Source organism: Scardinius erythrophthalmus (genome assembly GCF_964197995.2).
Source record: "Scardinius erythrophthalmus genome assembly, contig: HAP1_SCAFFOLD_182, whole genome shotgun sequence".
Lineage (NCBI taxonomy): Eukaryota > Metazoa > Chordata > Actinopteri > Cypriniformes > Leuciscidae > Scardinius > Scardinius erythrophthalmus.
Window position 1 is genome coordinate 1 of NW_028296429.1, and position 24,980 is coordinate 24,980.

Sequence of the window (24,980 nt, forward strand, 5' to 3'; positions counted from 1 at the left end):
TGACAATTTTTTTATGCAAGTCCGATCCAAATGTTTAATGTCATGATTGTTACAATCTATTTGCATTAATTTGTCACTTTTATGCATTCGTTATGCAGCAAAGTTGCATATATAAAGCTGGTGACATGAGAAAGCAAACTGTATCGTCATGCAAAGTAAAATATAACTTCAAAGACACTTTAACATCTCTTCATTTTTTGGAAGATGATGTGAAGATAAAGTCTCTTCCGCTCACAAGCCTGCATTTTTTTAAATCAAAAATACAGTAAAAATTGTGAAATATTATTGCAATGTAAAATAGCTGTTTTCTATGTGAATATATTTAAAAATGTCATTTATTCCTGTGATCAAAGCTGAATTTCCAGCATCATTACTCCAGTCTTCAGTGTCACATGATCCTTCAGAAATCATCCTAATATGATGATTTGATGCTCAAGAAACATTTATGATTATTATCAATGATAAAAATAGCTGTGCTGATTATATTTTAGTGGAAACATTTGTTTTCATGATTCTTTAATGAATAGATAGTTCAAAAGAACAGCATTTAAGTTATAAATATCGTTACCGTCACAATTTAATGCATCATTGATGAATACAATTATTAGTTTCTTTCTTTTTTTAAAAAAACAGACTCACATTTATTATATAAAATATATTAAAGATATGCCAGACTTTTGAGAATTTTCAGTAGACTTATTCAGCAGTTATTTAAAAAGGCTTAATTATTTAGAAGAACCATCATTATTATCACCAGATAGAATCAAATGTTTAATACAAGAAGTAAAAACAGTAAAAATCAAGTAAAAAAAAAAAAAGTTAGTAAAAAAAAAAAAGAGTAAGTAAACTAGGTCGGATTGGATGACGGTAAAAAAAAAATTATGTAATTTTTTCCAAGGAAAATATATAATATCCAAGCATGACAAAGGAACTGAAACAAATCAAGCTCACCATATTCCACAATGATGAAACAAAATCCACAATCACTGCAATATCTTTGGAGAAGTGGAAAACATTAGATTGCGCTTTCATACACTAGCAATGAAAGTGTTGATAGTTTTCTTTCTGTGTTGTAAAGAGATCCCAGATTACAGGCGCCGCTTCTCCTCCGGTTACATCACAGAGCTTCATCCGAGATCAAACCGAGACGCTCACGTGTGTCTCACACAAGATCTGAATAAACTTTCACTCCAGCTGATCTCTGGGTTAATTATTCATCACTGATCGTGTGTCGAGCCTCAATAACAGCAGACGGGCCGAACCCAGAGGAAACACACACGTTTGTAAATCTCCAGGTTAGAGATTACGACTGACATATGATCCTTTATAGTGAGAATCTGCACTGAAAACCAAAGCTGATATTTCCTCTTAAAGGTGAAGCGTGTTGTCTTCTCAACACCAACACTGTCTGTAATGTTCTGTCACTAGATGTTAATCATTTGTAGGTTTGACTACCTGAAGAGTCAAACACTCTGTGACGCTTTGAGTGACTCGACATGTCAACTTCTGACTCGACCAATAGCGTGAGTTTGGGGGCGGGGCTACCTGTCAGTGGGAGGAGGGGGAGGGAGGACAAAAAAAAAAAGCACACAGAAGAACCCGAGAGATATCGTGTATCAGAGATCTGCCACCTAGCAACCATGCAGAACACCCTAGCAACCGCATAGCAATGCAGTTTTTAAGCCAAAAACACACTGTCAGATGCTGATATCACGGCACTTTAATTTACCACATGGCTGTGACTGCATTTTATAATCAAATCTGGGTTTGCAACTAATGATTATTTTGGTAAACAATAATCTGTCGATTGTTTGATGTATTAATTATCAGGTAATAAAGCCTAATTTTCCAGTAACACTTTACAATAAGGATTCAATTGTTGACTTCAGTTAACTAGACTTTTACTCTGTAAAGCACATTGGCCAACTCTTGTTGTGTTTGTGCTGTATTAATAAATGAAGAAAAAAAACTGTATTCGTTAACAATGAACAACACTTCTACAGCATTTATTAATCTTAGTTAATGTTAATCTCAACATTTTACTACCACATTTGTATGATTAACAGTTTTATCTGTTAACATTAATGAATATTAAAATTCATTAACATACAAAAACACTAACAAGGGTTAATAAATGCTGTGAGACTATTGCTTATTGTTAGTTCATGTTAGTTATAATGCATTAACTAATTATTATTTAATTATTTAAATAACATTATTGAATTATACATTAGATTAGAATAAATAAATAAAAATAACAAAGGCAGCGTAAATTTAAGTTAAAGTAAATAAATACATTTTATTCAAATAATTTGATGAAAAATAAATAAATTAATAAAATACATCTAACTTAAATTAATAAAGAAACATTAAAATAAATTAAACTTGATTAAAATAAATACAAATAGGAAAAGCGGTGTAAAAATAAATTTGAAAAATAAATAAAAGTAATAAATAAAAATAATTAATAAATAAAAAGTATTTAAAGTGAAAAAGTAACCAACTAAATAAATTGATTAAAATAAATACATTTTTGATTTAAATAGGCTTAGTAATACAATAAAACATTTTATTTGAATAAAAAACACATCTAACTTACATCTACAAGTAAAAAAAGTTAAATAATGTAATATAATAAAAAAAAAATATTTTATATATTGATAATGTGCATTTTTCACTGTGTTATTGTTTTTATACACAGAAAATATGTTTTTGGGGTCAATGGAATATAAAAGATTGAAAACTCCTAATCTAGGAAGCACTTTGACGTAATTACTATGGTCATATTAATACCATGCCATGGAATATATCAAAGTACCATAGTATTACCATTCTGTTTTGGATGACAGTGCTGGCTAATCACAAATAAAAAAAACGATAGTAACTAGGGATATACCGCGGTATTTTGCTGCTAATAATAATGGAGGACAGGTGAGCAGCTTCAGGTCAAACCTGTTTAGCTGGGGAATATTTAAATCATCAAATCAGCTGAAACCAAAACCAACAACAAACTCGAAGCCGAACATCTGACATGAGGGTATTAAACATGCCACATGTGTTCATCATACATGACCCGATCATGACTATAAACTACAAACCCACAGACACATATCCAGGCACGTTGTTGATTCCCTCTGACTCTCATTGTCTAACACGAGCTATTTATATGAGATTGGAATAGTCAAAGTGATTAGTTAACCTGTCAACACGACTCAGTGTCACTGTAACGCAATGTACACAGATAAGCACATCCACAGACGGTAAACTACGACACAGCCTCGATCAGATGACCGTTTCTTACCCGAATCTGTCTCTGGGTCAGATGTGAGACGTGAAGCCGAACCGATCCGTCCTGAAATAGTTTATTCCAGAATCCGTACCAAGCGACTCCGGCGGCTCAGATCAGGAATGAACTTCCGCCATCTTCACGCCAACACGTCATCAAAGACGCTGTCCTGAAACCCGCCCTTCCTATCGATCAAAAGTCCGGTTATTCCGTTACATCGTTATTTCACCAGGCGGCGCTCAATGGACCGGAGAACCGATTCTCAACTGAGCCTCGTTCAAATATCAGCTTGGTTTTGTGTTCACTGAGGATGTTTGTATGGGAACGAGTATAATCTTTCAAATCTACTCATTGTACAGATTTAAATATGTCAAAAACATGAAAATTTGCTAAGTATTCCTATATGTAATACGTTTTTAAAAGTGCCTCATCTAGTAATCATAAACCACAGCGATTGGTTCATACGGATTACTGATGAGAAAAGTAACAGATGTCGCGTGGTCTTTGATTCATTGTTAAAGCAGCGTTATTGACTATTTTATATATGAATAATGAAACTGAGGAAACTTTAATCGACTTTGAATTAATGAAATTGACGATGGTAAAATACATATATTTTTTTGCGTGTAGATCAATTGTTCTTGATTAAAAAGCCAGGATCTGCTAATTCTGTTTTAAATAGAGCTTTTATTCCAAAACACTGGACAAAAGTAGCCGTAGGCTATTAAAGTTTTAACCAAAACTTCAATACATTATTAATGATTAAAACAGTCAAACATACAAATGAATGTAATTAAATACACAAATATATTTAGGTTAGTACTATGTACATAAAGGTTTGTGTGCATTTTATGTAACCTACTTGCAAAGCATATCGCCTACTGGTCACACTTACCATTTTAGCAGATACCATCCAAAGTATCAGCTGAGGAATAAATAAGGTGCTTTTTACACCTCAACTCTTTGAGTTCACACCTATTTACAGTCTATGTCTAATTCACACCCACCAAATTCTTATGAAAGTATCATTACACAGAAGAAGCAGCTCTTCTCTGAACTGAGCAGATCCTCAAATAATCAACCAGAAAGTAAACAGTGGCAATTCCCACCAGACCAGACAGAACCAGTCGAATCAGAGCCTTAGTGCCGCAACAATGATCCAGACAATCTGAAAGAGAAGAGACTTATTCATAAACATCTTTTGTCTCAACATATGTCTTTGTTTGTGGAAAAACAGAAACTGCACAGAGGTCTCTGTGGCAGGAAGAGAGTTTTGTGGTAAATGAGTTTCCACACCTTCATGTCGTTGGCAGATCTCTTTCATGTGAAGATGGACACTCTTGTTGCTCACTGGATTTGCAGTCATGCAGCTGTAGATCTCTGAATCATTACAATTAAGCTCTAATGGTAAACTGAGGATGATGCTGAGATCAGGATTGCTGGTCTGGTTCATCATTTCACTCCCTTTATACCATGAGATGGACACGTCTTGATCATTTCTCACAGAGCAGAGCGCAGAGCATATTTCCTCTGATGCTCGAGGCTGCTTTAAAGTACCTGGTAGATTGATTTGTATAGGTTACATTTCAGTGTTAAAGTTCAGGAGGTCTTTATTCTGTCAGTATGTCTTTAATGACATCTAAACAAATCCCTGCCCCTTTCGCCCAGCAATGATTAGCAAAGAGGTCAGGACAAGATAACTAAGATGGTAACTGAATGAACTGATTTAAAAGACTCACCTGAAGATTGGTTGACAATAACCATTGAGCTGCACTCAATAGCAGGAGCAGAGACATGTTCTTTAGGACAAGAGGAAACATGTGCATCTTTTAATAAACCCATTTTGCAGAAACCATATGAGATTGGTTCATTAAAGGGGTAGTTCAGCCAAAAATGAAAATCCTGTCATTACCGTAATTACTCACCCTCATGTCGTTCCATTTTTGTCCCTCCATTGACAGCTATGCAACTACCACTTTGACGCTTCAAAAAGTTCGTAAAGAGATAAAACTAATCCATATCAATTGAGCGGTTAGTCCAAAATTTCTGAAGAGACACAATCGCTTTAAATGATGAACAGATTTAATTTAGGCTTTTATTCACTTATAAACATTGATCAGTGAACATAAACAGAAGCTCAACCGAACCTACTTGACAGCTCAAACGTGCTGCGTAACACAAGAATGAACCTCATTGGTTCTTGCTGAAGCTCAAAGGTGTTGCGTAACACGAGAATTTTTTGTGATCAAATTTTTATTTATTTTTTCTTTTAGAAAGACAATACATACAGGTATATACAAGCCACAACAATAGAGTATAAATATATATATATATGTTACCGGCAAAGTGTGAAATCCCGGTATTGTATAGAATGCCTAGGCAATGTATAGAATGCCTGATGGTTTTTGGCAAAAATACATTACCTAATTCTATACATTACCTAGGCATTCTATAGAATGCCGGATTACACACTTTGCCGGTAACATACACTCACCTAAAGGATTATTAGGAACACCATACTAATACTGTGTTTGACCCCCTTTCGCCTTCAGAACTGCCTTAATTCTACCCGGCATTGATTCAACAAGGTGCTGAAAGCATTCTTTAGAAATGTTGGCCCATATTGATAGGATAGCATCTTGCAGTTGATGGAGATTTGTGGGATGCACATCCAGAGCACGAAGCTCCCGTTCCACCACATCCCAAAGATGCTCTATTGGGTTGAGATCTGGTGACTGTGGGGGCCATTTTAGTACAGTGAACTCATTGTCATGTTCAAGAAACCAATTTGAAATGATTCGAGCTTTGTGACATGGTGCATTATCCTGCTGGAAGTAGCCATCAGAGGATGGGTACATGGTGGTCATAAAGGGATGGACATGGTCAGAAACAATGCTCAGGTAGGCCGTGGCATTTAAACGATGCCCAAATGGCACTAAGGGGCCTAAAGTGTGCCAAGAAAACATCCCCCACACCGTTACACCACCACCACCAGCCTGCACAGTGGTAACAAGGCATGATGGATCCATGTTCTCATTCTGTTTACGCCAAATTCTGACTCTACCATCTGAATGTCTCAACAGAAATCGAGACTCATCAGACCAGACAGCATTTTTCCAGTCTTCAACTGTCCAATTTTGGTGAGCTTGTGCAAATTGTAGCCTCTTTTTCCTATTTGTAGTGGAGATGAGTGGTACCCGGTGGGGTCTTCTGCTGTTGTAGCCCATCCGCCTCAAGGTTGTGCGTGTTGTGGCTTCACAAATGCTTTGCTGCACACCTCGGTTGTAACGAGTGGTTATTTCAGTCAAAGTTGCTCTTCTATCAGCTTGAATCAGTCGGCCCATTCTCCTCTGACCTCTAGCATCAACAAGGCATTTTCGCCCACAGGACTGCCGCATACTGGATGTTTTTCCCTTTTCACACCATTCTTTGTAAACCCTAGAAATGGTTGTGCGTGAAAATCCCAGTAACTGAGCAGATTGTGAAATACTCAGACCGGCCCGTCTGGCACCAACAACCATGCCATGCTCAAAATTGCTTAAATCACCTTTCTTTCCCATTCTGACATTCAGTTTGGAGTTCAGGAGATTGTCTTGACCAGGACCACACCCCTAAATGCATTGAAGCAACTGCCATGTGATTGGTTGATTAGATAATTGCATTAATGAGAAATTGAACAGGTATTCCTAATAATCCTTTAGGTGAGTGTATATATATATATATATATATATTCACATACATACCTATACATAAGTATATATAATGAAGCATATGATTAACATAATATAAAAATAAAATAAAAAAAGAGGACAAAAACAAATGAAGAAAAATTAAAATTAAAATGAAAAATAAAACCCCAGGTATAACCCACCCACCCCCTGGATCCAGATCTCCAAATCTCAGTTACAAATTTAATCTGAAGCCCACGAAGAGTGGTTAGCAGTGAATGCCAAGCCTCTATTGCTGACTCTTTTGCACCGTGGACTCTAGCTGTCGACCAGTAAACAATATCCATATATGTTAAAATCCAAACTCGAAAAGAGAGTGAATGTGGAGGTTTCTAACGTGTGGCAATTAGTTTTTTTGCAGCCGTAAGTCCAGCCAGCAATGCTCTTCTCTTATCCAGTGTCAAACCCAACCTTGAAAAATCATTCAAAATGAGTGTAGCAGGCGTACAGGGCAATCTAATCTTAAACAACCTAGAGAGGTTAAAGGCAATCATCTTCCAAAAGTCGGCCACTGGGGTACATTCCCAGAACATGTGAAAGTAACTGCCAATCACTTTGGAAGAACATAAAGTACACGTAGGATCGTCGATAACCTTCATCATATGAAGCTTCATCATATGAAGTTAAATAAACCCTATGTACATAATTATAATGTATTTGCTGATGATCGGGGTTCCTGGACGCTAAACCCATACTGATCCACACTTTATCCCAATCAAATGTGGGTGCCAAATCTGGAACATCTCTCCTCCACACCGTGTCCAACGCCAGCGGTCTATAATCATACCTCAGCAAGAACCAGTAGAGTCTCGACACAAAACCCCTTGTACTCCCAACAGAGTGAAACAACTTTCGAAGTGGGTGTGGTGTGAGAGGGGCCTGTAAAGGGGCACCATTGCTTTTTAAAGCCGATCTCTACTGCAAATGAAAGAAAAAGGAGGTACGTGGTATACCATGCTTAATACAAATGTTCTGAAAAATGAGTAACCCCCCCTCCTCCCCATAAATATCACCAAGTGTACAAACGGTTTTTTTTTCCCAATCAGGAAATCGAATAAGACAACCGCCAATCAACAATCTCTCATTGTTAAATATTGGAAAGTGTGAGTCCCAAACAGAAGAGCAACCAGCTAATTTCTCCACCCTCCTCCATATACCAATAACAAATATGAAATCATAGGACCAAATCTCAAACGGCACAGATGGGGTGAGATTTTAGCATGCAGAATGTTAGTAAAAGAGTATGGAGCTATCATCCATTCCTCCAAAGTTCGCCAAGACACTTGAGCATCAGACTGAAACCAGGATAGGAGAGGTCTAAGTGTAAAGGCCCACTCATAGAACTTAAAATTTGGGAGAGACAGGCCACCGGCCTGCCTATACGTAAAACGAGAATTAACTCATTGGTTCTTGCTGAAGCTGAAATGTTCTGCGTAAACACGAGAATGAACCTCATTGGTTCTTGAGGAAGATCAAACATGCTGCGTAACATTGGTTCTTGCACGTCAAGCGAACATGCTTGAGATTCTGTTTGTCATAACTGATGTGTGAGTTGAAAAATGTTTATGTGAATACATATGTTCATCATATATAAAGTGATCGAGTCTCTTCATATAATTTGGACTAAACCGCTCAATTCATATGGATTAGTTTTACAATCTCTTTATAAACTTTGAGCATCAAGGTGGTAGTTGCGTACCTGTCAATGGAGGGACAGAAAGTTCTCAGATTTCATCAAAAACATCTTTATTTGTGTTGCGAAGATGAATGAAAGTCTGACGGGTTTGGAACGACATGAGGGTGAGTAATTAATGATATGTTAATTTTTAGGTGAACTAACTCTCAAGTGACTTCTTTTATCTACAACAAATGATAATAAAGTAATGTATAATTAATGTGCAGCAGCAGCTGCAACTTACCATACACATTAACTTTGTACTTCGTCTCAGAGATATATAACTTCATGGTGAGAGATACTCTATAAAATCCAGAATCACTGGCACTGATATCCCAAATGGTCAGTGATCCATTCTCTTGATCTAGATGCAATCTGCCAGAAATTCCCTGTTCAAAATATGTAACAGTTCCCTTATTCATCTGTGCTATACGAGTGGTAAAATTGCCTCTGTTAAAAAACCACACTGTCTCAGTGTCTTTCTTCGGTCGATCTTCTGCATGTAGAGTCAGAACGTCTCCCTTGATCACTGTCTTGACCTTATCCTCACCATTCACGAGACCTGAAACAATATGAAAATGCATTAAATATGGGTTATATGCTGTTGGATTGGGTTTGTAATAATTTGTTTCTTATTCTTCAGAAAGCAAGACGAATACAATTATAATTTTTAAATAATTAGCATGAAGAATCGGGTTAACTAAAATAAAATTGTCTGGAACAAAGGGTTCAAACCTTTAGAAAAGTGATTTTTGAACTGGTGGTGGCGCTATAGAGTTGGTCCTAGAGACTCCAAAATTGGTCAGATTACTATTCATGACCATCACTACAAGTGTGCCAAATTTAATCATTTTCCTATGTTCCGTTGATAGGGCTGCCATAGACTCCCATTGGGGAGGAATAATATAACTACAATTATAATAGGGGCTACAACCCTACATCACTTCTAACACATTTCTGCTGCAGATGCAGATATTCCCAGTTGAAATGGCAAGTAATTTAAAAAAATGTGTGTAATTCTAACTGTAAATATTGTAAAAACATTATGAAAAAAAAAAAAACTGTTAATAAGCTAAGAGGAAGTTCCCGTATATACAGTGGAAAAAAGATCTAACCAGACATTTCATGTGTTCATAAATGTACAGTTTCTAGACATTATGCTTTTAGAAGTCTATGTTACATCTTCTGTTGTTTAATGAATGTTTATTGCATTATTTTAGTGTTGTGTGTTTCCATGGTGTTTTGTGTTTGCGTTAATGACTCTGTGCACCTTCTACAGTACTACTGTAATTCAGCTTGTGGAAATGCTACTTCTACATGATTCTTCATGATGCTTCCTCTTTTACCATAATTAGGTTGTCAGTATGTTAAAGGTAATAGATTTTAGTAGCAGTGTGCGTTGTTGGTTTTGCCGGTTTAAATTACAAATTTCTTGTCTGTAAATTACAGTTTTATACTGTAAAATGTATGGACTGTCTGAAAATGTTTACATTTTTACTGTATTATTTTCAGAATTAATCTGGCAACCACAGCTGACAGGATTTATTAAATAAAAACATCGTGATTTTTTTTACAGTGAGTATCTGAAACTGTTTATGTATGGAGGATACATCTGTTTATTTGTCCTTTAATGCTTTCATTTTATTTGTATCAGTGTGTGAAAACCACAAATTCTCACCTTTTCTCAAGTTGTCGTTTATACATGATAATCTTATTTAACCCTCTGGGCTTCTTCGCCCGAAAACGGGCGAAAACTTGAACGTTTCGAATTGTTTAATTTTTTTGCTTCATCGGATGGGGGTGAAACTTGGTGACTTTTCTTTTATTACCTATATGAACACACAAAAAAATCAAGGAGATGATTCTGATATGTTAAAGGGTCGTAAAAAAAAAAGTCACACTTAGCTTCCTCCCGCCCGAAAACGGGCGACATAGGAAATGAATGGGAAATGCGAAAAAATAGGAAAACTCAGAGAAACTTTTGGTGGTACAAGCTACAGATCAGCCACTGTGCTGAAAAAAAGTGTACAGCAATGAAGGGGTGACACTCTAGAACATCAAGAGTGCAAAAAAGACACCCTCCCCCCCACACACACACACCCACACACACAAACACACACACACACACAGAGAAATGAACTGGTAAGACTGAAACAGCAAATTTTGCCCCAAACTATATAAAAATGATATAATCATAATAACTCCAAAACTATAGCAAGGAGAGTCAAAAGGTAGGTATCGTTTGAAAGAACTCTTTTTAAATTTTTTGAAAATATAAATTACATTACATTTGGACATTGTCCCGCCAAGAAACGGAGGATAAAAGACAATATATATATATAATTTTTATTATGATTTTGCATATCTTTCATATTTGTCATGGAATAACTCAGGAAGGAAATAAGGTAGGAGGAAAATTCTTTTTTAGTGAAGTCCCCCTACATGTTAGCTGCATCTGGATAAAAAAATAATAATTTTTGGATAAAGGAATCAAAAATTACAGCATTTTGAAAAGAGATAGCCTTTTTGTACAGTCTTTCACACCCCCTCATGGGCAATTTTTTCTCCATGAAGAATATCTTGTCATAAAAGCAATAGATTATGTTAATTTTGGGCTCATTTTAATTGTAATAATATGCTGTAAAAAATGAAGTGCCATTTTCAATTATCTGAGAATGTTTCATGAGCTGTATGATGTTTTTGACACATTGCAGTACATTATTTTATAGATTATGAAAAAAAGAGAAATTCTATGTATCAGCAAATAACTCAGCAATACTTAAGAGTTTTTCAAAGTGGATACATTCACTGTAAAGTTCAGACTCTAAGCTTTCAAATGACATCAACTTTGTGTTTATCAAGGCAAGATTTTTGAAAAATATGGTAATAAATATTTTCGCAGCTAGGTGGCGCCTGCTGGCGGTACACTTGGTTTTAGAGGGATTACTCAGCACTCGTTAGGAATTAATACATTTAATTAGATGCATTAGAAAGCTGAGATTCTAAGCTTTAAAATGATATATAATTTGTGTTGTTCCATTCAGTGGTTGATTAGTAATAAATTGTTTTCTTTCCGAATGGGAATAAATCAAATAAATAAATAAAAAAGCTATAGGCCGCCTATGGGCGGTTATAGGACATGACACAAATTAATAAATTTTGAAGCCACTAGGTGGCGCTCTTCTCACTTGAAATATTTTTTTTTTTAGGCCTGCACTCTAATTTGATGTGAAATGTTGCATTTATTGAAAAATAAAATAAAATAAAAAAAATAAAAAAATATATATTAATTCTAATGGAAAAAATAGCTCATTAAAATTACATAATTAATGCAAAGTATCATAAAAAATTCTAAAAATTCTATATAATAATCAGAAAACATTATAGAACAAAACAATATTTGATTGGTTATCCTAGGACAAAGTTAAGTACAATTTTAAGGCTTCGCCCGTTTTCGGGCGGGAGGAAGCTAAGTGTGACCCAATTATGAAGAAGCCCAGAGGGTTAACAAGTTCCCCTCGCTCAAGATTGCATTCTCAGCTTTGATATATTAATACATTACATTTAAACAATTACACTTTTATCCAAAGTGGCTTACAAATGAGGAACATCACTAGCTGTCATAAACTATAATAGATATATATAATAAACATAGATTTTGACATGTATCCTTACCAATACAAGTCAAATTTCTAAGACCGTATCCGCCAATAAAAAATATATTATCACCTCTTGCTAGGGGGCAAAACTGTAAAAGCAGGATAAAATATACCTAAAAGTAACTTTAAAGTACATGACCAAACCCTCGATGCAATATCCAAACACACACACACACACACACACACACACACACACACACACACACACACACACAGACACACAGAGAGAGAGAGAGAGAGAGACTGAATAGATGTACATGCACATTATATGTGCCATTTAAAGGTTAACAGTTTGCAGTGTTTTACTGATTGTTTGGTCTACTTCTGTCTTGAAGGTGATTCCACTTCCTTGATTCTTTTCAGTGTAGGTGAGACTTTCTCAGAACCACAAAGGAAATGTTCATTTTGCTGCCATTACTCAGATCATGGACCTTACGTTAACGTGACGCAAACAATTTTTTTCCACGTTCATTTTCATGGAGGAGGTCAACCTACTAATTTTTCCACAAAGACTTCAAACTTCCGCCATTTATTCAAACTACAATTGAAAAATACAATTATCTGAAAAAGAGAAGCCTAAACATACCCTTATAATATTTCCTATACAGTTTGTGCATCAAAGGTACTGATTGTACCGGGACTGATTGTAACACACACTAACCTTCATGATTAAGGGAGCTTTTCGAGATCTATGAAACTGTTCGACAGTGATTGTTCATTTTGATGTGAACAGCAAGTTTTATTAAACATGATACTTTTTCATTGTGGATATTTCACATGCCCAAAAGTGAAAGAAAAAACATAAAGGTCATAAAGGATCCAAAAATATTAGCAGTAATATCAAATTTCAAGAATAGAAAAGTTCAAAAAGGTTAAAAAAAAAAAGTGCAAAGTCTACCAAGAATGTGTTTCAGCAAGAGAGCAACCAGAGAGCACAAAGAACTAAACAAAAAATCTACATATTAAAAGGTATTAGAAATCTTACCTTTGACACTGATGAAAAACACAATGAAAATCCACATCCTGATGAACATTTACCAGGATCGATTGTAAGTTAGTGGCTTCTCTTGATGCTGCATCTGAGCTCACTCGAGCAGTGTATGATCATGTGACATCTTCTCAGTTTCATCAGGAAGTGAATATGAAATCACTTTCACCAACTTATTTATTTGAAATCATGACTATTTACAAAAGTCACCTGAAAGTAAAACACATGCAGAGTCTACAGGGTACCCTCATATTAGACAAATTAATTTTCCATTTTTGTCGTTTATAACTAATATATTGGAGCTAATATTTTAGAACTAGAAAACTGCATTTTCTCTGTAGAATTTTCACTTTTTAAGCTTTTTTTTTGCATTTAGTTATGTGACTGCCAGCTCAGAAAAGCTGAAAAGAAAACACGCAGCCAGTTTGTTATGGGCTGTCTGAGTCTGAAAGTGTGTCATCCAGCCAGCGGGCTCAATTTGCAGCTGGTTACTATGAAGGACTAAAAATGACAGAACGAAAAATAAATAAATAAATAAATAAAAGTAGAAATAAATAAATAAATGCAGAAATAATAGTAAAATAAATACATTTTGGTAATATAAATGGCTATTTCTGTATTTTTACATGTATTTATTTATTTATTTATGCATTTCTATATGTATTTATTTATGTATTTATACATTTATTTATATATTTATGTATTTATTTATTTATATATATGTATTTATTTATACATTTATTTATTCCTACATTTATTTATTTCTGTATTTCCACATTTCTACATTTATTTATTTCTGTATTTCCACATTTCTACATTTATTTATTTCTGTATTTCCACATATCTACATTTATTTTTCCCTGCGCATGTATGCTAATTGACCAATGGCTAACCACGCCCCCTCCACTCACTCAGTCAACATTCGGTAACAGCAGCTGTCACAGTAGGAGACATTTCACAGGAGGCAATTGATGATTTTTTGGAGACAGAAAGATTATATATCATCTCGATGTCACCAAAAGGGCCTTAAATATGCATTGGAGGGTTATATTAATAATTTTATTTTTGAGAAGGCCGATAAGCTTCAGCTCCAGAACAAAGATTTACAGTTCACAGTGTAAACGTTATAGTTTGGTGCTATTTCGCTTCAAACGCTCGCTTTATACGCGTGTCCTATTCGCTTTGGATTCAAAATGTTCAAGCGTCGAACTAGACGCGGATACGCGCGAATTTGACGCTCTATTCGCGTTTGGTGGGAGCGCAGAATAATGAACAGGCTGCGATGTCAAGATTGCATTGCTGGAATGTGTGTGTGTGTGTGTGTGTGTGTGTGTGTGTGTGTCAGAGAGAGGCACGGGCGCGATCGAACAGTGGAAACATAAAAACATACTCCGTCATTTTGTTCATACAGGACATCATTAAAACTGCAAAGTGTTTAGCCTACTTATATTTGTGTAAAACACAACATTGTGCTTTTGTCAAACTGTAAACTCTTGTCAAACTGTAACCTACAACTGTCACCCAACCAAAATCACACACACACGCTGTTTAAAAGCCAAAATGACAAGAAAAACCATAAAAACGAATGAAAACTGATAACTGCAATGCATTGCAGTGGACGAGGAAGCAGAGAATGTCCAAGTGTATTGGGTTAGCTATGCGTACTGTGATTGGCTCATCGCGTTTGGGGGCGTGGCTTAGCCATTGGTCAATTAGCATACATGCGCAGGGAAAAATAAATGTAGAAATGTGGAAATACAGAAATAAATAAATGTAGAAATGTGGAAATACAGAAATAATTAAATGTAGGAATAAATAAATATATAAATAAATGCATATATAAATATATAAATAAATAAATATATAAATACATAAATATATAAATAAATGTATAAATACATAAATAAATACATATAGAAATGCATAAATAAATAAATAAATACATGTAAAAATACAGAAATAGCCATTTATATTACCAAAATGTATTTATTTTTACTATTATTTCTGCATTTATTTATTTATTTCTACTTTTATTTATTTATTTATTTATTTTTCGTTCTGTCATTTTTAGTCCTTCATAGGTTACATATAGGCTAGACTATATAGCTAGCTATTTGAATAAAACCACACATGACACAAGAATGTCTCGTAAGCAACTCAGGGGCCGGTTTCACAAAGATAGACTTTGACTATGGCTTAGATATAGTAGATAGTCAGATAGACATCAAAATCAGACCGTTGCACAAAGCACTTAAGACTCTGACTATCTTAAGTAGGACTACACCGCAATGCATTCTGGGTAAAATAAGACACTTTTCAAAACAAAAACATGGTGGATCGAGTAAGCGCATTCAACCGCTCAGTGCAGTTTACCCCAGCGGAAAATGTTGGTTTGTTGGAGGAGTATAACAGTTACAAGGACATTTTACTTGGGAAATTTAGCGGAGAATGTAGTAACAAGAAGAAATGTTTAAATTATGAGACATTTTCCCTTTTCTTTTGGCTGTTCGTAATGTAACTGATTGTTACTGCTGGTTGACAAGGTAACATAGAGTCTTAGACCTAAGTTAGCCTGGGGGTAAGAGGTGTCTAATTTTGTTGGTCTAAATTAAGTCAGTCTTTATTTTTGTGAAACAGTCTAACTTGCATTAGACTATCTATGAGCAAATTTTAGACTTAACTATAGATCAGTCTAAAATAGCTTTATGAAACCGGCCCCAGGTGTTTTGTTGTTGGATGTAAGAGTGAATATAACAGTTATAACATTTACTCCCGACATCAGAGCCAGTGAAGACGCAGTGGATTAGGTTTATTTTTGAAGGGAATGCGCCACCCCTAAACTCGTTTATTTCTGCGCGAATCATTTTACACAAGACAATAAAAAGGGACACAGGTTTTGCTAAAAAGTTGTTACTCAAGAATGGATGAGTACCAACTGTTCGTGACCCAGCTTATAGTCTCCGGAGCGATGTATTGAAAGGGAGAGCACACACTTTATTTAAGTTCACCTGAGTCGTTTTACAGATATTAAGTTTACAAGTTTATTAAGCACCCCCTAAAAAGGCATAAGGTCTGTATAGATTTGTTTACGGTTTAGGGTCTCAACATCAGTGACATTTCAAAACGGACGTAAGCGAGCGATATTACGAAGGTGAAAGAAAGAGTGAGGAAATGTGAGGAAGGAAGGAGAGGGAAGAATCAAAAATGATGCAGAGGATAGATAGGGACATTGTTTTATTTAATGCCATGTCAGCATCTAAGGCTTTTTCATGGCAAAAATCCAATTACAAAAATACAAATATCACATAAATACAATAAAACCAAGCAAACCAACACAACAACTCATATTATACAATTTATTTTTTTAATTAACATATGATAAACAATCCAAAACCTTTTCAGGTATAATCTTACTAAATAAGTCCTTGAAAAGAGAAATAACTTCATAAAAGAGCATTCTACTTGTATTAAACCCAGGACAGTCCAATAAAATATGTTTAACCGAAAGGGGAATCTTACAAAACATGCAAGAAGTTGGGTCTTCACCTTTAAGCAAAAAAGCATGTGTCAAAACTTGTATGACCTAAACGACATCTGGTGAAAACCACTTGATCAGATTTAGTTTTAATTTAAGTTTAGTTTAAAGTGTTCCACTCCTCTTGCCACTTTATCCAATATATACAGATTAATTAACAGTGGTGGAAGGTTATACCAAGACTCCAGCAATATTAACACTGTCCACACAAAAACAGGATGTAATTTGTGGTGAACCAACAAGAAGTAGATCTGTTTTATCAGTGTGGAGTTTGAGAAGAGTACTGGTCATCCAAGCATTAATATCATCAATATAAGCTGATATGGAGATAGTGGGGAAAGGAGCATTGCATTGAGAACTGATGTAAAGTTGGGTGTCATCTGCATTGCAATGGAAGTTAAAGCCATGATGATGGATAATGTTACCAGATGAAGCATGTAAATGATAAAGAGAAGAAGCCCAAGAACCGAACCCTGGGGAACACCGTGTACAACTATCCACTAATAGTGGACAAAAGTAAGATGACAACATAAGTTATAACCATAATTAAACTAAACTATACCTGTTCTCTCTCCATGCAGCATATCTGGCTCTGGGCATTATTGTCCGACTCCGGTTTGAACTGAACACTGCTAGTTTAGTTTCTGACACTTTATTGCGTGAGATTGTCCTGTTTTGTTGTTGCATGAGGCGGGGAGAAGCAGCTCATTTGCATTTAAAGCGACACACACAAAAAGGCATGTTTTTTCTCACACACCAAAAGTGACCATTTTAACATGCTATAAAAATTGATCTGTGGTGTAGGCTATTTTGAGCTAAAACTTCACACACTCAGGGGACATTAGATACTTATTTTACATCTTTTTAAAAGGGTCATCCGACATCCCCTTAAAGTTTTTATTAATTTCCATGTCTGTTCTAGGCCTATGCTGTTGTATTAAATCTCTTAAAACAGCCTTTTAATCAAAGGGAATTACGCTATTTCAAATAAAAAAGATTAAACTCATGGGCACAGGTGTAGATGTGGAGAAGGAGGAAAGAAACACGGGACAATCCGCAATTCACCACATCAATACATCAGCACAACAGTACAAACGTTACTTTTAGAAGCAATGCATTGCAATATGGCATTACTCCCTTAAAAAGTAACTAGTTGCGTTACAGTTACTTTTTATGAAAAGTAATGTGTTATGTGTTACTTTTGCTCACCTGGACTGGGCCTGTTTTGTGTTTTTTTTTTTTATAACAAAAAAGTTCTAGTTTTAAGCAAATGTAAAGGCCCTTTCAAACCAAAATTTAAATATAAGGCTGAAGGACATGCAAATTCACTCCTGTACAGTAGAGGGCGCAGCTCAAGCAAACCTTTCAGCTGCTGCTGTTCTGGATAACAGAAGAATAGGATGCAGGTCAGGGGGGTAATCCAGCACCCGAAAACCATACCGCCCCCGGGCGCCGCCATTGATTAGCAGACCATCATCTGCTGTTAGCGTTCCATTGACTCCCATTCATTTTGGCGTCACTTTGACAGCGAATAACTTCACATCTGAGGCGTTTAAAGACTCCATTTGTCCATTATTTATTTCTAAAGAAACACGAAAATGTATAAAAGGCTCCATTACCTTAAGTATCTTACATTATGGCCCCGTAGAAGCAGTTTTTGTAAAAATAGGCTAACGATTGCGTCATAACCACGCGACTCTATCGCACAGTAGAGAGATTACCGTATGGACAGGAGGAGAAGCTCGCGGGCACTCGGGGGGACGTGGAGGCATAAAGTCTGATAAAGTCAAGGGAGAAACCCATAGAGAGTCATAAAGTTTCTCCTGCTCCTCGCTCATGGACAGCTCCTACTCACACTCTCCGTCTCTGCAAGATTTGGAAGGGAATGATTCAGATTTCTCTCGGCACTGCTACTAGAAGACAGACGGGTTGCTCTCGTCACAACTACGTCGTCAAGCTCAGTTTGAGTCTGCGCAGTCGCTCGACCATCAGCAAGTGAGTGCTTCTAATTGACTTCACTTTTCTCCGTTGAAGTCTATGGGGTCGCTGTGTCCATTTCTTTTACTGTCTATGATGCAGGTGAAGAAAGGATGCTTCTCATTTCTTATTTGTGCATCCTCGTTTCCTTTCCTCATATCTCAGCTCCACCCCCTGTAGGATGCGAGGGAATAAAATGAGGACGGAGGAATCGAAGGAAAGCCTTTTTTATACATTGGAATACTTGATCACTCGAGCGTCACTTCACAGCATCATCAGCTGCGCTCAAAGGATCTGCCCTTATGTTGTATTAGTTTGGTTATTTAAGAAATTAATAATATATAATAATAAAGCAAGATACCCTGTTCAAATATGTGGTTTATATAAACTGCAGAGGTAAAGCATAAATGAAGATTATTGTGAGAGATGTGAAGGGGGAGGAGAATTGATACGTGCGTCACGTTTAGTCAATAAAACTCTTTCGCATGATACACCTGTGTATCTTCGCTCATGACTCCTCAGGAAGCTCCTCACTCCTCGCGGTGCGATTAGAGAATTGAGATGTCCTTCAAGATGGCTGAGCTTGATCGGTTTCCGGGTCATAGAATGGAGGACGGAGGAGTGAGGAGACGAGGAGGGATATTGAGATGCACCCAAAGTTTAACACTTACTTCACCAAAAAAAAAAAAAAAACTTTAGTCTTTTGCTTATGGTTTAACGGAATCATTGAAGGTCAGCAGGAAGTACATTGGTCAATAAAGTAAGATTAAATGCATAAAAATATTTGTTTTATTTAACATTGGCCTATTTAATTATTGGAGGTTTGCATAGTATTCTGATTTTGCATTTAACTGATTTTATTCATTTTGAGGAATGCTGAATCTGTTTTTGTGCAAGTTAGATGAGTAAATTCACTCAGAACTACAATAACCATCATTTTCACACACAACGCCTCTGCGCTTACAGATTTTAGGCTTGTTCGACTTCATGCAGCTCTGCGCAGACCGAACGGCGGCTGACTTGGAGCAGTGCATGCCGGTTAGAAATTTTGTCCAACTTGATGCAGCGCCGACGCCACGTGACTCTGACGTGTGCCATCAAAGTACCGCAAGAGCGATTCGAGAGTAGCCGGAGAACTCAGCCAGCGCAGATTCTCAAGAGCGGCTGCACGAGGGCTGATGACGACACAGCTGTTCCATGATTGGCCGAATTCACCGCATGACAACGATCACGTGTGTTTCGTGTTTATTCGACCACCTTTAGTTCCTCTAAAGCTCACAAATCAGTTTTTTATAACAGTAAACACTCTTTTCATGTAGTTGCGATGTTATATTGTGTCATGTTTATCAAATTAAAACTGATTAAAAAACGTAGACTCCACTTCATTGATTAGTAGCTTATGTTGAACTTTATTCTTGTTTAAACAGACGCTGTATGAAGCAATACATAAAGTATTAAATGAAAATGTACGTCTCTGAAACATCTGTGTATTATTTGGCAAATATTGCATTTATTTCACTTAAGCTGTGGTAAAGTATGCGAACACCACGTGAGCGGTCACCACGGGAACCAGAAAGTGCCTAGTCTCAGCCTCAGACGTCACGCCCACGGAACGTTGGCTAAACGTCTGATGCATATGGCACGAGTTTCGAAGTCGCGACCTGATTGGTTGAATTCTACAGGATGTCCGCGAGACGTGTGTGTCGCGTTCTTTAACGGTCCATCTGGAAACAAATGCTGTGACGCCAAAACCCTCGTGGAAGAAGAAAGCCGTTGTGTTTACAACTGAGACAAATGAACGCTTACCAGGATCAACTAAACACTGGATTTTCAAAGTATGTGATTTTTGCGGCTCCATTGTTGCAGTAAACTTGCACAACGTTCTTGAATGAATAATTTATTAAATGCACGCCGGTCTGTTATAGAGCTGGTAAGTCCCGCCCCTTCCGCAAAACCCCGCTGGACCTCAAAGTTGAAAAATCGTCAATGCAAGTGAATGGGAGAAAATAATTATTTTCTGGTCCCGTTTGAATTGTGCCATGAATGTGAACATATGTTGTCTGTGAATTTTTTATATAACTTTTCATGTTACGAGTTTGACAGTATATGGTATGATTCTTCGGCTAGCAGTTGTGGAAAAGACATAACGAGAAAGACTACATGCAGTGATGTTACGTCTGACACCGACGCTCCGAAGCTTGCTTCAAACTCGACCGGTCCTTGCAATGAACCACTGCTTCGGAGCTTGTATCATTACGTCACTAGTCACGTGAAAATGACTTCTGAAGCAAACACACTGGTTCACTCCTGTAGTGAACCACCTGACTGCTTTGACAGCCCAATCCAGTGTTGACAGGTTTGAAACCTGGCAGCTGTATTTCTTATAAAAGTGAAGCCAAACCATGGCAACACCGTGGGTTGTAGTAGTCGGTAAATATTATTTCTGAATAAAAACCATACCATTAAATTAACACTTTGTCTAAGCCTTCTGCATGTACCCAAAGCACACCCTCTGCCACATTTTTTATTTAATTTTTTTATTAATTAGAAAACATATGAACATTGTTACATAAAAACATGCATCAAAGACAGAAACTTCAAAAACTATACAAGTACAACCAGTTACACAAGCATATCCTTTTCAACATACAAAAATATCAGTCCCACCAGTTAACAAGTTATAGAGTTCTGCTTCCCACAGCTAAACAAGACAAAGCTTTCACACATGATACTGCCCTGCTAAAAAAAAAACTAGAAACCATTTCCGAAATTCTAATGGATTTAGTGGTTTTCATGGGAATTTTATTGGTTGTAATGGAAATTATAGTGGTCTCTGTGGGTCATACTGATATGTGTTGGGTTCTATTGGTGGGGGCATTAAATCCTAATGGAATATGTCCCAAACACACTACAAAAAGTAATTCTGTAGTGGTTTAAATGGTAAAAGCCAGTGGTTCCTAAAGGTATTTTAATAGAAACCATTAGAATTTATTTGATGGTTTCCAACTTTTTTTAAGCTGTTCTGATTTTCTGTCCTTGTCTAAAGAAATAATTACACACACACATCATGCTTAATGTTTTATTATCAAGGTGAACACATGAAATTCATCAGTATCTGTAAAATTCACCTACATAAATGAGTTTCACAGCACTAACACTGTTTCAGCTTTGATCGCCTCGGTAAACACGTAATAAACGGGGCGTTAACATATAAGCCTTGCATTTTATAGTTGTCAACTTTGTTGCATTAATTTTATTTCACCAGTAGATGGTGCTGCAATTTCTATCTGAATGAAGCTTCGAGTAATGAACCATTTTCGACACAATTGTATCAGAAAGCAATAATGCTTCGAAACACTTCATTTGGCCATCACTAACTACATGTCGCCTATGTGACGTCACCCCATAAAGTTGACTTACCCGTGGTTTTCACCAACCTCAACGATTTTGTCCTCTCCCTGAAAGAAGGCGGTGAAGTGCACCAAAGACACCATGGGTGCTTCTCAATATCCCTCCTCGTCTCCTCTCTCCTCCGTCCTCCATCCTATGACCCGGAAACCGATCGAGCTCAGCCATCTTGAAGGACATCTTAATTCTCTAATTGCACCGCGTATGGCAAGCCATTTTAACATTTAAAAGCATATTTTGACTATCCGGAATTAACATTGTAGATATCAACAATGTCTTTCTGACTAGTCGTAATTACATTTTGGATAGTTGGAATTGTCATTCAAGATATCTGTAACGTAATTGTGACTAGTCAAAAAGACAGATAGAGATATCTGTAATTCAGTTTTGACTAGGCAAAACTGAATTACAGATATCTGCAACACATATCCAGTCTAGCTGTTAAATGTTAAAATGGCTTGCCATAGCCGGCTGTAGTTTTCTCGATGTGTTCAAGTGCAGCTTTTTCCCGCGACGCGAGGCGACAACACAGTCTCATCAGCGCTAGGTCATCGGCGTCGGCTTGGTGTGTTCCAGGACGTGAAAGGGGGCGTGTTTCAAGATACGCATGTAGTAGACCAAACTTATTAACAGGGGGGAGTGCAATCCACTCTCTAAACACTTGTCGGCCGCGCCCGCGCGATCGACTGACTCATCCATTTGCGTACAAAATACATGTAATGATTTCCGTCATTTAAAAAAATTTTTTTTGTTAATTTTAGCAATTTTGTTGCTAGATTTAGCAACTATTCAGACTACCCTAGCAACTTTTTATTTAAAAAGCACCTAGCAACAAATTTAGCAATTTTTTTTATTTATTTGGCAACTTTTGGAAAGTGATTCTAATCCAAACAACACACGTACAAGCTAGCTAAATAGACAGAGCGGTTCATTCATAATTCCTGTGGAAATGTGGAAATCGCTGTGAAAACCGGAAAACAAAAGACAACGAGCGCAGGGGCGGGGCTGGTCTATATCATAGACATGTCTATGGTCTATATAGCCAGGCAGAGAGGCTGCAGGCGGCAGCAGCAGCAGTAGCATGCATTTCGCATTTTTGGCAAAATAATTTAAACACATTTCATGTTTCACTGGTTGATAAGAAAATAGCCTACATTAAATGTAGTTGCAAAGTGTTTAACTGTACAATATCAATGTTGTATTTAAAAATGAAAAAATCTGATCATGAAAAAGTGTTGTTTGTATTACCCTACTTTTACAAATACTGTATGCATGTAGGCCTATGTATACATTATATATAATATATATATATATATATATATATATATATATATATATATATATATGTGCCTATTTATATATATTTTTTTATTATTATTTTTATTTTTTACAAACAAATCTAAATTAGCATTTCAAATAATAAACGTGTGACATAATGGCGTAGTGTTGCGTTGCGATTACGTAAAGACGTCATAGCGCAATGACGTCACTACGTCATTTAGCAACTTTTAGCAACAAATTGATCTTGCTTTAGCAACTTCACCTGAAAATTAGTTGGCAACACTGATTCCTATCGACCAGCTATCCTATCGACGGCGTTCGTGACTCGATTAGTCGAGACTGTTTTCCAAGATGGCTCCTGCATGTCAACGCGTAATGTAGCCTACTGTCCTTATAAAGTATCTTCTTATTAAACTGTCTGTACACTTACAAAGTTCTCAATGCTTCGGTTTGTATGTAGGGACCCTCATTATGTTACCGTGTTAGTGTGAGGCTATTTTGAGCCTTGTTAGTGGTATTAACTAGCGATTTATTTTTACTTACTCTGTGCCCCATATACTAGTGTTATGAGCTAATCTGTTTTTAAAGATAAAACTCTATACATTCGATTTTCATGAAAACGCATCGCAGGGAACGATCGACTCGGTAACCATGTGTTAATTACCCCTAGGTTCATTTTTCACTGGATTTGTCCTTTAAGAAGAGGATTTATGATTCTTTCAGTCTCTGGTATAGGGTCTAACATTTTTTATGTATTTGCATAATTAATTCTGAAAACTAAAACTAAAAACACAGTACTCAAGTTAAATAAGTTCAACTTTTAAAAAACGCATCTCTAGACCATGCGTCCTGTGAACCAGCCCTTACTTTTTTAGTATTTAGCCCTCAGTTTATTATTGTGAAGATGCTTTGAAACCATTTCTATTGTATAAAGCTCTATAGCTTTGATTTAGATGATTTAACAAGTTTAGGTGATTATTGCAGTGAAGGGAATTGTTCCACTAGAGATCTACAGTGCAGAATAGCAGATGTTCCTGCATGGTTTTCCCCATTGTTTCATAGCAACTGTGTAAACTGCACCTTTTATTTAGTTTACATTGTGTTTCTGTGTTGACTTGCAGAAGTGTAACACAGCGGATGATGAAGAAGAAGAAACTCCTGCTGTCTCCAGGTATGAAGATCTTCACTGTTGTCTTTTCAGGGGCCGTATTCACAAAGCATTTTATCTTACCACTAGGAGTACTCCTAAATCGCACTAAAAGATTTTAGCTAAGAGTTTTCTCTTAAAAGTTATTCACAACGCCTTTCAGACCTACTCTTAGTAAAGAAAAATGACAACTCCTAAACTAAGAGTGAGTCTTCGTTCCTATGGATGACGTCATTACTCATGCACGAGCTTGACTGAAGTGACTACCTATGGGGTTAGATTTCAGTCAGAATTCT

At 36.4% G+C, this 24,980-nt stretch overlaps 1 protein-coding gene across 1 annotated transcript; it reads right to left on the reverse strand.

Moving 5' to 3' along the window:
* Positions 1 to 3,962: 3,962 nt before the first annotated feature.
* Positions 3,963 to 13,439, reverse strand: LOC308686346 (CD48 antigen-like). Its single transcript, XM_081394750.1, has 5 exons — positions 13,334 to 13,439; positions 8,934 to 9,251; positions 5,026 to 5,085; positions 4,583 to 4,843; positions 3,963 to 4,454 (listed from the first exon to the last, which is right to left on the reverse strand). Exons 1-5 carry the CDS (start codon positions 13,380 to 13,382, stop codon positions 4,315 to 4,317), a joined length of 828 nt encoding a protein of 275 aa, XP_081250876.1. The 5' UTR covers positions 13,383 to 13,439; the 3' UTR covers positions 3,963 to 4,314.
* Positions 13,440 to 24,980: the final 11,541 nt, after the last annotated feature.